The 16,133-nt window shown below is 43.6% G+C and overlaps 1 protein-coding gene across 1 annotated transcript; it reads left to right on the top strand.

The window, feature by feature from the left end:
* The first annotated feature begins 407 nt into the window (after positions 1 to 407).
* polq (polymerase (DNA directed), theta) lies at positions 408 to 16,089 on the top strand. The gene is made up of 35 exons (XM_041035222.1): positions 408 to 478; positions 638 to 746; positions 847 to 1,331; positions 1,434 to 1,675; positions 1,944 to 2,120; positions 2,218 to 2,348; positions 2,451 to 2,607; positions 2,888 to 2,999; positions 3,090 to 3,291; positions 3,383 to 3,524; positions 3,676 to 3,822; positions 3,937 to 4,149; positions 4,331 to 4,473; positions 4,654 to 4,843; positions 5,370 to 5,512; positions 5,734 to 5,927; positions 6,531 to 6,655; positions 7,148 to 7,391; positions 7,866 to 9,456; positions 9,556 to 11,152; positions 11,372 to 11,512; positions 11,607 to 11,809; positions 12,069 to 12,276; positions 12,368 to 12,561; positions 12,662 to 12,790; positions 12,908 to 13,082; positions 13,226 to 13,349; positions 13,667 to 13,767; positions 13,870 to 13,952; positions 14,034 to 14,135; positions 14,251 to 14,362; positions 14,652 to 14,776; positions 14,868 to 15,003; positions 15,131 to 15,237; positions 15,635 to 16,089. Exons 1-35 carry the CDS (start codon positions 408 to 410, stop codon positions 15,746 to 15,748), a joined length of 8,469 nt encoding a protein of 2,822 aa, XP_040891156.1. The 3' UTR covers positions 15,749 to 16,089.
* Positions 16,090 to 16,133: the final 44 nt, after the last annotated feature.

The raw sequence follows: 16,133 nt of genomic DNA on the forward strand, positions 1-16,133 counted from the left end.
AACAATGTTTTATTTAATCTTAAAATGTATTATTTGTATTAGATGTATTATTAATAACAGTGTTACTATTAGTAGCAGCAGCAGCAGCAGCAGCAGTAGTAGTTGTAGCAGTAGCTGTGGTGCATGGGAACTTTTGTATTCGAGCATTTGTTCCGTCGAACTGTTTTTGTGAAACACCGGGGCTGTACTTCGGCGGACTTTTTGATTTCATACATACTCACCGCTGCTCAATGTTTGTACTTAGCGACCCAAACTGTTAATCCAGCAGTGACGCCTGTTTTCGCTAAAACGCTCAATAAACATTGTTAAAAACATTTTACAAACTCGTGTCAAGAGTGAAACTAATGTCATGTTAATTAACGTCCACCGACTCACACGTTTGTTGAAAGCAGTGCAGCCTCCTCAGTATGAGCACTATGGGTCCTCCTCTGAAAAAGAAGAGCTACATGGGGCAGCATCAGATCAAAAAGAAAAAAAGGTAAGTTAAAGTCACAGTTTCAGTTCATATTGTTGGCGCATTTAGAAGAATCACGACCAGATTCCTCCTGTTGCCAGGAGACCTCTTAAAATCTTTTTAACATATATATTTATGAGCATCAGTCTTACCTGTCATGAACACACGGTTTTCCGAGCACAGCTTCCAAGCTCCCGGTGAGCCACCAGACGGAGGCGGACTGTCGCAGAAACCCCGTTACCTGTCAGACAAAACAAACACACCAGAAAACATTAGCAGAGACAGCCTCGCGGTGAGTGTGATAGCATGAGAGAAAACTTTTGTCATCTCTTTTTTTTTCTCTTTCACGCATAAGATACATCGCAAATGACATTCACTATTGTCTGTCTCAGGGTGGAGGAGCTGTGCCCCCACTGGGAGAATTCACATTAGCTCTGGATGAAGAGATGCTGCAGGTGCTGGATGCTTTCGACCCTGTAAAGCCTGCAGCTAACAGTGCTTGTCCAGCAACAGTACGCAGAAATGTACTGGAAGAGCCAGCCTCATCAGCTGCCCTTGCCCCTCTACTGTCTCTTGCACCAGCTGCACACAATAAGACGAATATGCACAGAGCTCTTCAAGCCACAGGCCAAGGATCCAGCGAACCCCCTGGTGCTCAAGAGAGAGTGCGTATGCGTAGAGGTGATTGTGAGAGACCGGGGTGGACAGCTGACTGCAAGGACCTTGCTCAGAAGCTTCTCTTCAGCGAGGATTCGGAGGAAGCAGAGCACGCTCAGAGGGATTCCGAAAGCGGCCACTCTGTGCCTGCTTCTTCCTGCATTAATAGGTTACCATGTCAAGAAATAAGAAACAGTCAGCAAGCAGGCAGCTCCGACAAGTCAGTGTGAACTTACTCATTATCATCCAGTTTTTCCTTTCATGCATCTATCTTCTGAATTTTTGTGTTAACACATTTTTCTTTCTCTTTGTGTTTCAGCAGGCAGAAACGTACATCCAGAAGAAAGAGCTCTCCCCTTAGCAAAGAGGAAAGTGGATCAAGTAAGAATACTGATCCACCTCTTGATGTATCCAGAGACTACATCTTGTTCAGCCCCACACGCCTCGCAGCTGCCATGAAGAGGGCCAAACTCCAGCGGTCATTACAGAATCAGTCCGCCTCTGTGCTCACAGTCCCCACTGGTTTAGAGCTCAGTACTCTCAGTGACACTTTACCTCAGCCAGGTGAAGTATTTTAAGCACACTTATAAAAACTTCTTCGAGATTGGTTACTTTGTTCTTATTTCTGTGTGTGTCATGGACCCACAAATGCTCACACCTTGTATGGACTTTTGTCTCATACTCAAGTATGAGACAAAAGTTTGTATGATTTATAACTGAAATACATTTGTATCTTAAATTGTGTCCTCAGTATAGATCCTCATGTCAGTGCTCAAACTACCTGCAGTTGGATTTATTGTAAAGGGAGTATGTTATGTGTGCTCTACTGAAGGCATTGCCTTGTGTGCCCCGTCTGAGCAAGTTGAAAAGCTGCTGTTATCCAGTTGGGGTTTGCCAAATCCTGTCCTGGAGCGCTACCAGAAACACGGAGTGACTCACATGTTTGAGTGGCAGGCTCAGTGCCTCACTGTTGGACAGGTGCTGCAGGGAGGTAACCTGGTATACTCTGGTAAGAAAATGATCCAAGGAATCAGTTACTGCCATATTTAAAGTTTTATTCCTCTGTTGTAGCTCCTTTTCAAATGTATATTCCTTTTTTTTTTTAGCCCCCACTAGTGCTGGAAAAACCCTGGTGTCAGAGCTGCTAATGTTGAAGCGTGTGTTGGAAACCAAAAGAAAAGCTCTCTTCATTTTGCCTTTTGTCTCTGTGGCCAAAGAGAAGATGCACTATCTTCAGGTGAGGGAGAAGTGGACGGAAGGATACATTCAGGTTGTTATGGACAAAGTGTTGTCTGTGTGTTAATCTCCATCTGACAGACTTGTATCTCTGCACCTGTAGAGTGTATTTGAAGAGGCAGGCGTTCGTGTGGAGGGATACATGGGCAGCACTTCAGCTGCTGGAGGGTTCTCAGCGCTGGATGTGGCTGTTTGCACCATAGAAAAAGCCAACTCTCTAATTAACAGACTCATTGAAGAAGACAGTATGGGTCTACTAGGTACTACATCCGTGGTAATTGGGTGTTAAGCTGAAACAAGAAGCTGATTTATAAATTAGTCGGTTGACAGATTTTTTCAGGTTCAACAGGTTCAAACAGCTTTTTTGATAGTCAATTAGTTGTTCTACTCTGAAGTTTGAGGATTTGTCTTTTTTTATTTCATTTATATCGCTGTAACCTAAGTATATCTGGATGTGGGGATGTTGGTTGGACCAAACAAGTAGGTTTCTGACATAGAGTGCGAGTTTGAAAGTGCATGTGTTATGTTCTATGCTACTAGGCATGGTGGTGGTGGATGAGTTGCATATGGTTGGGGATTCTGGAAGAGGATACCTGCTGGAACTGCTCTTAACCAAAATCCGCTACATAGCACAGAAGCAGAACACCACAGGGTCTGTTTGACTCCCGACCTTTGTCTTGATATACAGTGTTTAAAAAAAAAAATCTTGTTAATTAGTTAGTAAGCACATTTCTTTCTGCAGGTCTCTGTCTGAGGGGGTGCAGATAATCGGTATGAGCGCCACCTTGCCTAACCTCTCCCTCCTGGCTAGATGGTTGGGTGCAGAACTTTACCAGACAGAGTACAGACCTGTGCCCCTGCTGGAGCATCTCAAAGTGGGCTGCAGCATCTATGACAAGAGCCTCTCTGTGGTCCGGCAGTTCTCTCCTGCACTCCATATTAAGGTAATTTAGATGGAGATTGCCATTAATGTAATATATGCAATATATTATGTTGCTGGTTATAAGAATGTGCTATAATATTTTCTGCTTAAAGGGTGATGACGACCACATAGTGAGCTTGTGTTATGAGACAGTGAGAGAGGGCCACTCTGTGCTTATGTTCTGCCCCTCGAAGAACTGGTGTGAGAAACTGGCAGACAGTATCGCCAGAGAATTCTACAACCTCAGACATACTGGTATGTGAAATTAAAAATTATTCAAAGAAAATAATTTACCGTCAGCGAGAGTGAGGTGAAGCAAAACCGTTGCTTGTTTTTAAAAATGGTTTGTGTTGTGTGCATTTATGTAAGTGTAAGTAAAATCTAGACTGTGGTGTCTTTCTTTCAGATCGTCAGGGCGACACAGACCCTCAGCCAGTGTGTCTGGATCAGGAAGGACTAGTGGATGTCATAGCCCAGTTGAGACGAACTCCTGCCGGGCTAGACCCAATCCTCCAGCGAACTGTGCCATGGGGAGTGGCCTTTCACCATGCAGGTGAACACACTCACGCAACCCCTGAATCGCAACAAACTGCGGATGATTAGGTCTTTGTTGTCCTCTGTGCAAACAAGATTTCAAGTTTTTTTATGCTTCAAACTTTCTCTGCAGGTCTGACATTTGATGAGCGTGATGTGTTGGAGGGAGCTTTTCGTCAGGGCACGGTCAGAGTCCTGGCTGCCACCTCGACCCTCTCTTCAGGCGTTAATCTCCCAGCCCGTAGGGTCATCATTCGGACCCCTACCTTCAATGGACACTTGTTGGACCCACTCACGTACAAACAGATGGCTGGACGAGCCGGGAGAAAAGGGGTAGACACTACAGGTATGGAGTGAAGATGGGGGGGGGGAAGTAGATTATCCCTTGTTAATTGTTATTCTGGTTGTCGGGAGAAAAAAAATCACGTCTTTTCTGAATAATTGTGTTCATATCACTTGAAAAGTTAATTTAAAAGCAAATCTCTTCTTTGGTATCATGTCACATCATTTAGTTGTCCCTCTTTCAGGTGAAAGTGTGTTGGTTTGTAAGGAAACAGAACGTCAGAAAGGTATTAGTCTCCTTACGGGTGCTCTTCAGCCAATCAGCAGCTGTCTGGTGAGAAGGGAAGGGGAAGGTGTCACCACTAGCATGCTGCGAGCCATCCTGGAGGTATGATTCATATTTAAATTAACACACAGAAATAACTTACAGGCTGCATGGAAGTCATTTCCTGCTTCTAAAATAGTTGCATTGTGTTGGTTTACCTCACAGTGACAAAAAAAACAGTTTTGCCTCATGAACTCTTTAATTTTTTTTTTTGTCCCTGTTTTGTATCATTCCAAATCACAGATCATTGTTGGAGGTGTAGCCAGCACTCCACAGGATGTGAGCTCGTATGCTTCATGCTCTCTACTGGCTGCAAGCATGAAATGTGATGGCAAATACACATCAAATGAAGAGACCAATAAAGGGGCTATTGAGGCCTGTGTTGAATGGCTGATGGAGAATGAATTTATTAGCATTCAGAAGGACGAACAAGGTAGTGCCACAGTGCTATCTTATTATGTGCCGTGCCATTATGAAAATAGACCTCCAGCAATGAGACTGACCCTCTGGTAACAACTGTATCTAACTGTATAACTGTATCTCACAAAGAATATCAAAAGTAAGATAAGACAACAAGTACTTGTGTAAGCCTCACACTGAAATGCTGTTTAAAGAATGGCATTTATTTTCAAGGCAAAACAACAGCTCAGTGATGCTGCAGTTGTCAATCAAGTCTCAAACAGATGTATCTGCATGCACTGATGTTTACACCGTTAAAATAAAAGGAGTGTACACACATCACATGTAGGTTCAAGGCTTTTGTAAAATCAGCACACTGCACCCAACCTGATATCGCTCAGAAATGTTTCTACAGTTTGGCAAGAAATTGCTTGTAAAGAAAAAAACCTGTCGATAGTTATACCTCATGCATGGCTTTATTAAAAGTATCAAAATCAGCTTTTCTCACCTTTGCCATTACAATAACTACTGTATATCCTGTGATGTCTCTGCATATCTAGAGGAGCGGTACTGTCCCACGCAACTCGGTGCCGCGACCCTGTCCTCCTCCCTGTCTCCTCCTGAGGCTCTAGGAATATTTGCTGATCTCCAGCGTGCCATGAAGGGCTTTGTACTGGAAAATGATTTGCACATTCTCTATCTGGTACACATGCACACATCTTTTTTTATAACAACAAATAACCATAACTTTCTGTCAACTCTAATCACTCCCTATTAGCCCCGAAACCCTCAATAATGTATACGTAATAGTAACTAAATCTTTATTCTAGCTTTTTCAAAAGCCTCCCCTCCTCAAATATACAAAGTTCAGACCAGTCTTCACAAGCATAGTAATACAAAATTCTATGTCCAAACTGTCCTCAGATCACCCCGTTGTACGCAGAGTGGACTACCATAGATTGGTATCAGTTTTTCTGTCTGTGGGAACAGCTCTCGTCATCGATGAAGAGAGTAGCAGAGCTGGTGGGCGTCCAGGAAGGTTTTCTCGCACGGTCTGTCAGTGGCAAAATCGTCGCCAAGACAGAAAAGCAGCGTAGACAGATGGCAATTCATAAACGGTAAAGCACACATTTATGTTAATTACACAAGCTACATGTACTGTATATCACAGTATTGGCCAATAGTCTTTCTCATATAGTTTTCCAAAATGTCATCGACATTGACGAAGGAATCCAAAATGTGAGAAAACATGGATTTGGAACAAATGACCAAAGGCCAAATTTAATACTTACATTTTAGTCACGGTTACACAATTCTGTATGGCAGAGGTGTCAAACCTGTTCCACAAAGGGCCATGTGGCTGCAGGTTTTTGTTCCAACCAAGCAGCAGCACACCAGACTTGACTCATTTAATCAACTGATCTCAGTCTTCAGACAGTTGATTGGTCAAACTGTGTTCTTGATTGAATTATATTGATTAACAATATAATTCAGTCCAATATCATAGCTCTTCAATCAAGCTCCTTGTTAAGCATATAGTTCTTGATGAAAGTAATAACCAAATACCGAACATTATATTTTAAGTATTATTAGTGGTTCTGGATAATTACATAATTTTCCTCAGATGGTTATCTCCAGATAGTCAATAAACAAGTTTTAGAAGTGTTTTGATCACATAGGGCTTTCATCCTTTACATTCTTTCTTTGTTGTCACTTTACAGGTTTTTCACCACCCTTGTCCTACATGATCTGGTGAATGAGGTGCCTTTGGGAACAGTGGCATCTAAATACAACTGCAATCGTGGGCAATTACAGTCTCTCCAGCAGTCTGCTTCTACATATGCAGGTACATGCTTTAAAAGTGTTGCTGTGTGCATGTAGAAGCACAGTGTACAGCATTTCTACAGTCTACAGCACAGAACATGTTACACTATAGAATAAAATGGAGGGCAGTAACAGGTATTTTAACTTGATGCAAGATGCAGGAGCACTTTAGAATTATGTATATACAGCACAGACTCCATTAGCCGATGTTTCGGCACCTATATGCCTATATTTCTTCAGAGCCACATATCCATTGTTCATAAGTGCTTGTGCTTCTTGCATCAGGTTACTGTGAGAGGGTTCAAAAGGTCCTAGTGTAATTTAGACATAACAGACATGTTTAAATGTGGTTCAGAACAAGTTTGTCACTGTGAATCTGTATCATATGAATGATGGTGCTTTTTGTCAGTAATTGATGCAAACACAGAAGGAAACCTTCAGAAAACATTAGTTATTCAATGACTTTAAATCACATGCTCAGTTGTGCAGTCTTTCACTTTCTGCTATTCCTCAGGTATGGTAACAGTGTTCTGCAAGCGTCTGGGCTGGCACAACATGGAGCTGCTGTTGTCCCAGTACCAGACCAGGCTGAGCTTCGGAGTCCAGAGGGAGCTAGTCGACCTGGTCAGGGTTTCCCTCTTGAATGCAACACGAGCCAGAGCACTCTATGCCCAAGGGCTCTGTACTGTTGCTGAACTAGCCAGGGCTACTGTAGCTGATGTGGAGAAAGCCTTAAGGAACGCAGTCCCATTCAAGAGGTAGGTGTATGAGTATATGTTTGTATATATGTTCCGGTATGATATAAATGCGTATTAGCTAAACAAGAATATTAGTCCCTTGACAATACATGGGCATAAAAAGGCCCATCAGCTGAGGGGAGGTATAGCAGAGCACTTAGTATGTTTCCACTATCAGCTTACACGCGTGTTGTGTTATGATGATAATCATAACATAACAATGAACAATTTAAAAAGTACCCAGTGAAAACTCAATCAAAAGCACACCCATCCCAAAGAGAGTATATTATAAAAATATCTCAAATCTTTTATACTGCTACTATAAACATACACCAGTTTCTTTTGTTTTGACGAAGTCTTGGAGATAGAACCAGCTACAGTCCTGTAAACACCACTTAAAACCCAAGCAACTGTAGCATCAGCACATCAAGTTTTAATCTCCCTGGAACATGAGCCCAAATTTAAAGTCATTGGTGTACTGTCTGTTCTCCTCAGCTCTAAGCGTGCGGTGGATGAGAGTGAGACGGAGGCAGCTGAGAGACGAAGCCTTCGCTGTGTCTGGGTTACGGGTGGACGGGCCCTAACTGAACAGGAAGCAGCCTCAGAGATAGTTTCTGAGGCAAGGCTCCTCCTTCAAGAAGACCTGGCCCAGCTAGGAGTTCAGTGGGACCCGGCGACACTTCCTCCTGGAGCTCCTGCTGTCAAAAGCCCTGACAAACATCACAGCAGCAGCACAGAAACCTCATCTGGCTCATATCTCAGTTCACAAGATGCACAGACAGAAATCACTAAAGACCACCGAGAGGGAGGCAGGCTTAAGAAAAGTAGGGGCAGAGATGCTGACAGACATACAGAGGAGTGTGAGGGGGAATATAAAAGTGAGAAAAGAGCAACAGAAAGAAAAATGGAGAAACCAGAAGGCGAAGCCAGGAGAGAGCAAGGGATGTCCAGACCTGCAGAGAAGGAAGGAAACAGAAAATTAGAGGTGCACAGAAAGGAAGACAGGACACATCCAGAAATCAGGGAAACAGATAATAAGGTGCCAGTGGAAAGTGGCATAGAAACAGAGAAAGCAGAGACAAATACAAAGCTGTCCACAGCAAATGAAACAAAAAATCTAGATGAAAAACAAGGACAAAAGCACAGAGGGTCAGAGAAAGAAGGGGAAGAGTGCAAAAAATCAGAGGCGAAAGGAGTCGAGAAAAGTAAAGGTATTGTCAGACCAGAGGGTCAACAAGCAAAACGGCCCATTGCTGAGAGGAGCCTGACGCAGGAATTGGCTGAGATTGTATCCAGCCCTCTCCTTCAATCACTGCCACATCCTCAGCCCTCACCTTCCCCTATGCCGCCTCCTCGCTTCAGAGCCCCGATATCCCGAGTAGAACAACAACAAAGTGTTTCCACAAGGCGTTTAGCAGGAGATGGTGCCACAGGGCTCGCTGACTCACCTGTGCAGCCAGGTAGAGTGAAGCACTCGAGAGCCCTAAGCAAAGTCCTACAGTCCATACAAACTGACAAATGTCTACAAGAGACTGCGCAGACATCCTACCTGGCACCAGCCCACAACTCTGTTCCTGCAGCCCAGGTGCCTACCAGTGTTCAAGTTGCTGGGCTTCTGCAACAAACTCCCCCAGCAGTTTCTGCTCCTACAAATGCAGAAACACTAGATTCTCCACCATTAGTTTCTCCTGCCTCAGTTCCCCTATTCTCTCCTGAAGCCAAGCGAAGAAGGTCAGAGAACAGAGAGGCAGATAAGTTCTCATCTCCTGAGCTGTACGCAGGAGATGACAGAGATGAAGACGTTAAAAAGGGAGAAGAGAGTTTTGGTGACAGCTTTGAATTGGACACTCAGACAGAAAGAATCATTGTTCAACAGACATATCAACACAGAGATGTGAATGATAGAGGAATGACTCAGATGGTAGGAACAGAAAAGATAAAAGGGGAGGATATGGTAGGAACAGCTGCAGAGCAGGGCGACACAGGTGAGGGAGAAAACGGACTTGGCCCTGACAACGCATGTCCTAGATTCAATATCTCTCTCACAGATAGCCAGATGGAGCTCATCCTTAACACCAGCCACCAGGTGACTGACCAGAATCACCAATAATGCATGGATTGCAAATAAGAAATGCTGTATAATCCAACATGTTGCCTCTTTAGTAAGACACTGGTGTTTTCACAGGTTTCCCCTGGTCCTGGCGGCAGTGATAATGTGGATGAAGATAAAAATGAAGGTGGTGGTGGTGATGATGATGAAGCCAGCGATGCCAATCAGATTGCTTCTGAGAGTCTGAACCGAAGCAGTAGCTTCCTGTTTGACAGCCTGTACGACAGCTGTCTGCTGGCTGATCTGAGCCCACAACAGATCTTTGACCAACCTGATGAGGAGGAATCTGCTGGCCAGGACGTCAAAGACAAGCGCCCTCTTTTGTCAACACAGGAGCGACGACGCAGTGAGCTTCTCGCTAACCAGGAGGCAGAAAAGCAGGAGGCAATCCAGTGGGGGGAGTCCTCCTTCAGCCTGTCAGAGTGGGGCGACTCTCTGTTTGTGGGCGAACATTTTCTGGAGAGGCACAGCTTGCTGAGACATTCAGAGAGACCCCAAAAAGAACAGGAAACCCACCGTCATCAAGCTCAGCAACCCAACGCAGACCACGTTCTGCCTGAGGAACAGCTGACACAGCCTGACTGCATTGTAACTCAAAATCAGTGTGACAAGGACACAATTAAACAATTCACTAACACTAAAAATGACAAACCAGGTGGAAGTCAGGGAAGGGTAAATGAAGAGGGAAAAAGTGGAAAGCAGGAAGAGAAGGAAAAGGAAGCAAAAATGAACGTTATATTGTCAGATCATGTGCCTGAAAGTGCTTTTCACTGCAGCCCTGGTTTACAAGAGATCTTTGACCGCTGGCCTAGTATGTCTGACCAGCCCTGGCAAAACACTACAAAAGGCCACACTGCCCCTCAAACACACACTGCTGCTGCTGCAAACACAGTGGATGCTCCAGATCTACCTCAGCCCTCGATACAAGCGGGCAGAAACAGAGGAAAACTAAATGTGCAATCTGCTGCTGCCGAGAGTGATCCTCAACCAGAAGAACCCTGCAGATATGAGACTGAGAATGTAAGAGAGAGACCAGGATCAGCTGGCGACCTTATTCCCCCCACCCAGGAAATGCCACCCGTCACACCCAGGGTGAAACTGACCACCTCCTCGATTCATTCACCTGTCACCGCCCAACCACTTAACCAGTCGACTCCCTCAACCCGTCCTCCGCGGAAACCAGAAGCCCCAAAATGTCATAAATCTCACCAAGGACATAGTAATCATATATCAGAAGCTGACACTAAACTGCCTAATTCTACATCAGATTACAGCCACAAACACCAGATAGAGCAATCAAAGAGTCTACCTGAACCTGAGCTGTCTGTTCCACGCTCAAGTTCAAAAATCAAAACCCTGCTACACAGTGACCAGAACCTCAGCCCTCCTCAACACTGTTCTTCTCCGTCCTTTCCCTGTCCAAAACCTGCCTCTGATACAGAAACTCCCGTGACTGACGAAGGTTTCACTCTTCAGCTGTCCCAGGATGCATCTCTCTGTTGCAGCAACTCTGGGACCTTCTCCATCATGGACGTGGCAAGTGACAGGCGCCTCTTCGACACTTTCATTAAAGAGTGGAAAACCAAGGAGCGGTACTCTCTGGCTTTGGCCTGTGAAAAGACAGAGTACAGAGAGCAGCCTGAGAGGGAGATAGGAGGGAAACACAAGAGAGGTAAGTACAGAAGTGACATTTACCTACAGGAGAATGTGATAGAAATTGTTGCCAAGCATTCGCCTCAAAACTGACTTCATCAGACAAGTATTTGTGCTGGGAAGTCATTCTTTTGCATCTATGTTTTGCCTCGTCTGCTACAACACGAACAACAGTTATACCCCAAACAGCCTGTGTTTAATGCAGTCTCCTCACCCATGCATGTGTTATCTGTAGCAGCTTCAACGTCTCGTCAGAAGCTCAACAGGACTGATGGATTTCCAGTAAGAGACAGTGATGGACTGGTGTTGATTGGACTGTGTGTCTGCTGGGGAGCAAGAGATGCATACTACATATCTCTGCAACAAGAGCAGAGCAAAGGTATTGACAAGCACACAGGTGCATGCACCCCCACCCCCCACCCCCCGCTCCAAAAAAAATGTTCCCATAATTCTGCTTCTCTGTTAACCCTCAGGTTTGAGCTCCAGTCTGGCTCCTCCTCCACTGGATGATGATTTGCCAGTAAGTGAGAGGCTGGGGCAGGTGAAGGCCTGTCTCAGCAGGCCATCAGCTGGTCTTCGAGGGGGTGTGATTGTCACATATGACATTATCCACATGTACAAGACGCTAGTCCTGAGCTGTGGCATCAGCTTGGAGGGCAACTGTGAAGACCCCAAGGTGAGAAAACAGACAGAGAAATCACAAGTTCACAGTGTCCATTCACATTCAGATCTTTGTACTTCTCTCTGAGCTGTTGGGATTTCATTTAAAATAAAGACAAACATCCACCCTCCTAAAGACTTTGACAAACCACACACAAAAATAATAACTGGAAAATCCTTTATTGTCTTCCAATGAACCTTAACTATAATAAAATATCAGAAACAAACTTGAACCTGTTGCAAATGACACCCTCTGATATAAATGTATATCACAGGTGGCGTGTTGGCTGGTGGACCCCGGCAGTGAGGAGAGGACTCTACCCAATATGGTGACTGTCTACTGTCCTGAAGAACTACCTCTGCTGGATGGACTTGGAAGCGCGCATGCACACTGTCCTCGAGTTCGCGCAGCGACCAAGAGTGTGCTTGTGCATGCAGTCATGAACCATCTCACCGGCCTGCTGGAGAAAGACGGCATGCTTGGTATAAAGACAATCAGTCAATCGTACACTATTGAAGCAGCAGGAAAGTCTGTGGTAAATATTAGTGGTTTAATGTTTTGTACTCGTGTCAGATTTGTTCAGGAGCGTTGAGATGCCTTCCCAGGTATGTTTAGCGCTGTTGGAACTGAATGGAGTGGGCTTCAGTGTGGAGGAGTGTGAGAGACAAAAACACGTAATGCAGGCCAAACTCACAGCGCTGGAATCTCAAGCGTACAACCTGGCTGGACACAGCTTCTCCCTCACCAGTGTCGACGACATAGCACAGGTTTCAGCAAATCTTCTTGTCTTTCCCAGGCCTGTTTTTGAACCAAAAGTCCAAATTTAGTGGTAGTTACAGTTCTTGTACTTGTACTTGTACATGCTAGGTGTTGTTCTTGGAGCTCCATCTGCCTCCAAATGGTGACGTGGCTGGATCAAAAAGTAAGAAGACTCTGGGCTACACCAGGAGAGGCGGTGGCAGAGTACGGCTTGGAAAACAGTTCAGCACCACCAAGGTGAAGCAACTTTGCATGACACAATATTGTTGCTGTTGCCATCAAGTAATAACATTACTTTTGGGAGATATGGGAAATATCCACTGTGTTTAAACTGAGCTGAAATCATGTTGGCAGGATGTTCTGGAGAAACTTTGCCCCCTGCATCCATTGCCAGGAGTGATTCTGGAGTGGAGGCGGATCACTAATGCCTTGACCAAAGTGGTGTTCCCCCTGCAGAGGGAGAGGCAATACCACCCCACACTGGCCATGGACAGAATATACCCCATCGCCCAGACGCACACAGCCACAGGTAAAACCCACCGCTCTTTATCTCTGTGATGTGTTTCCTGGAGATGCACCTTGATGTTACTGGTAAATTCATACTATTGTGCAATACAATATAATTTGAAGTAAATATAAGGCATGCAGTGACCAAGCTCTTTCTGTTGTTAGGCAGAGTGAGCTTCACTGAGCCCAATATACAGAATGTGCCCAAAGACTTTGAGATTTACATGCCCACGGTTGTGGCTGAGAGTCCTCCTTCACAAAACGGCTGCCAAATAACCACCAAACCAGGGTAGGTATGAGGACAGAGTACAGTATCTCTTCCATGCTAAAATACCATACCTTATGATATGCATAGGAAAATACAGTGGTGTAAAATCAGTACATTGTAAGAATACAAGCGCCTATTTCTAAAACCAGAAGCTGAGTCAGTAGGCACGTGACATGAAAAATGTACTCATACCACATAATGTTACAAGCTATGTATTGGTGTGACTCCACCTAATTCTATGGGTTTTTCCCCGAAGACCGTGTTAAAAGTTAAACTAACAGTCACTAGGACAGATAGAATAAGATGGTTTCTTATAATAATTCAATTCTCTGTTACAGAAAGAAGAGATGTCCTGTGGGGCCTTCAGTTACAGCTGGAGCTGCAGAACAGGGCCCGACCTTCTCTGTCAGCATGAGACATGCTTTTGTGCCTTTTTCAGGTTACTATGATGATATAGTTGTTTTGTGGGTGATCACCTTTTCTGTCTGTATCTTTGACTCAGACTGTTGAGTCAGACTTGTCCTTTTGCACTGTAACACAGGTGGAATGATATTAGCAGCTGATTATTCCCAGCTGGAGCTGAGAGTATTGGCTCACCTGTCCAAGGATCAACGACTTCTGCAGGTCTGTGGCTTAGAGGGAAAACACCGTATTATCAAACAATAAACAGGTAAATAAATGATGTAGCCTCTGGGTGTTCACCAGGTCCTGAATGGAGGAGCAGACGTGTTTCGCTGCATTGCTGCTGAGTGGAAAAGTGTTGACCCCGAGACAGTGAACGACAATCTCAGGCAACAGGCAAAACAGGTACAACAAGGCAGGAAAGAGAAGATAACAGTGATGTGATGTTATCGTCATGACGCGTGCATTTTCAGTGGGAAGCTCACCAGTGCGTACATATATGTACTGTATGTCTTTGCAGATTTGCTATGGTATTATCTATGGGATGGGAGCCAAGTCTTTGGGGGAGCAAATGGGAGTGGATGAGAATGATGCAGCCTGCTACATAGAGAGTTTCAAGGCCAGATACAAAGGTATACACATTTCCATTTCTGTTAGAATTATACATATATAACTAATTATTCAGAAAGTGTTTGATATATATCCAGTGTATTGCTTATTTTGTTTTTCTGACAATAAGAAATCATACACTTAACAAATGTAAAAAAAATGGGCCTGCACTAATATTTAAACAGATACAGTGGAAACACCTATTGAACTAGCTCACCATATATATATATATATATATATAAAAATATTTTTTTCAGTTAAATTTCCACTCAAGTGACATTAAACTTGATGTTCTGTGTTCTTGCATTTCAGGGATCAATGCTTTTCTTAAAGAAACAGTGAAGAACTGCATTAAGAACGGCTATGTTCAGACTCTGATGGGCCGTAGGAGATACCTACCTGGAATCACTAGCACCAATACGCACATCAAAGCACATGTAAGCGTGTATTTATTTATAAGCTGTGAATATTTGAAAATGTCTGATTTTTCATAACATCTGTGTGTTTCTCTCTCCCTCCCTCCCTCAGGCAGAGCGTCAGGCGGTGAACACGACTGTGCAGGGTTCAGCAGCAGACATTGTTAAACTTGCCACCGTGAACATTCAGAAGAGACTGCGAAAAACATATCCTGCTGCTCCACAGTCTCACCAGCACACACACTCAGGTGACACACACTTAAAACTCATTTACCCAGTTAAACACCCACACACACACATACAGTTACCCACTGTATGATTTCAAAGCCTCTAAATTAATCGCGTCTGAAAATGTCAATGCTGTCCATTATACAGCCAGCAATCAGCGCAGGGATGGGACGTCGCATCTGAGAGGAGCCTACTTTGTCCTGCAGCTGCACGATGAACTCATCTATGAAACCACAGAGGAAGACCTCATACAGGTATGGGCATTATTTCCTGGATTGTCAGTTCCTCAGTAGTTCTATTTTCTTCTGAAAAGTTCCAATAAGGAAGATGTTTATCTGAACGTCTTTATTAGGATAAGATGTTATTTCTGAGCTGATGAAGCAGGTTGAAATATGTACTAATAAGACTTCACCTAAAACTAAAAAGAAACAGTTAAGAAATGACCTCTTCAGTATTTAAGATATTCAGAACTTGGACCTTACACTAACAAAGACAAATGATTTTTGAATGGCTTTTTTTTTTCTTTAATGCAGTCAATTTCCTGCATATTTGTTTAGCACAAGTGGAGAAACAGGGTAAAGGGTAACACAGCGGAAGATACCACGTGTATACATAATTCTTTGTCTTTCTCCCAAAATTCCTTTCTGATAGGTTGCTCAGATAGTCAAGAGGGAGATGGAGTCAGCAGTAAAACTGTATGTAAAGCTTAAGGCCAAAGTCAAGATGGGACCCAGCTGGGGGAACCTGCAGGACTTAGATCTATAATGTCAATGTTTTAATGTTTGATATCAAAATCAAATAACATGTAGTTACTGTGTAAAGTTCTGTGATATATGTAAATACTATAATTAGTACTAAAATTAATGTTTTTTAATCAATACATTGGCAATAATGAAATGTTAGATTAACCCACAGACCGTGATTGCTCTATAAACTCTAAATGAACTATTGAATGTATTTATAACTCTATTTTCTGGTGTACAGTGTCACAAATTATATATTTTTGTGAAAAAAAAATCAAATTTTATTAATAATATCTAAATACTTGACATGAGATTTTATGTAAGATTGTGTAATGTAATAAATTTTGAAAGCCCGTAGCTGCAACTAGCAATTATTTAAATCATCTATTAATGTGCTGATTATTTTC

The sequence above is a fragment of the Toxotes jaculatrix genome, chromosome 4, assembly GCF_017976425.1.
Source record: "Toxotes jaculatrix isolate fToxJac2 chromosome 4, fToxJac2.pri, whole genome shotgun sequence".
Lineage (NCBI taxonomy): Eukaryota > Metazoa > Chordata > Actinopteri > Toxotidae > Toxotes > Toxotes jaculatrix.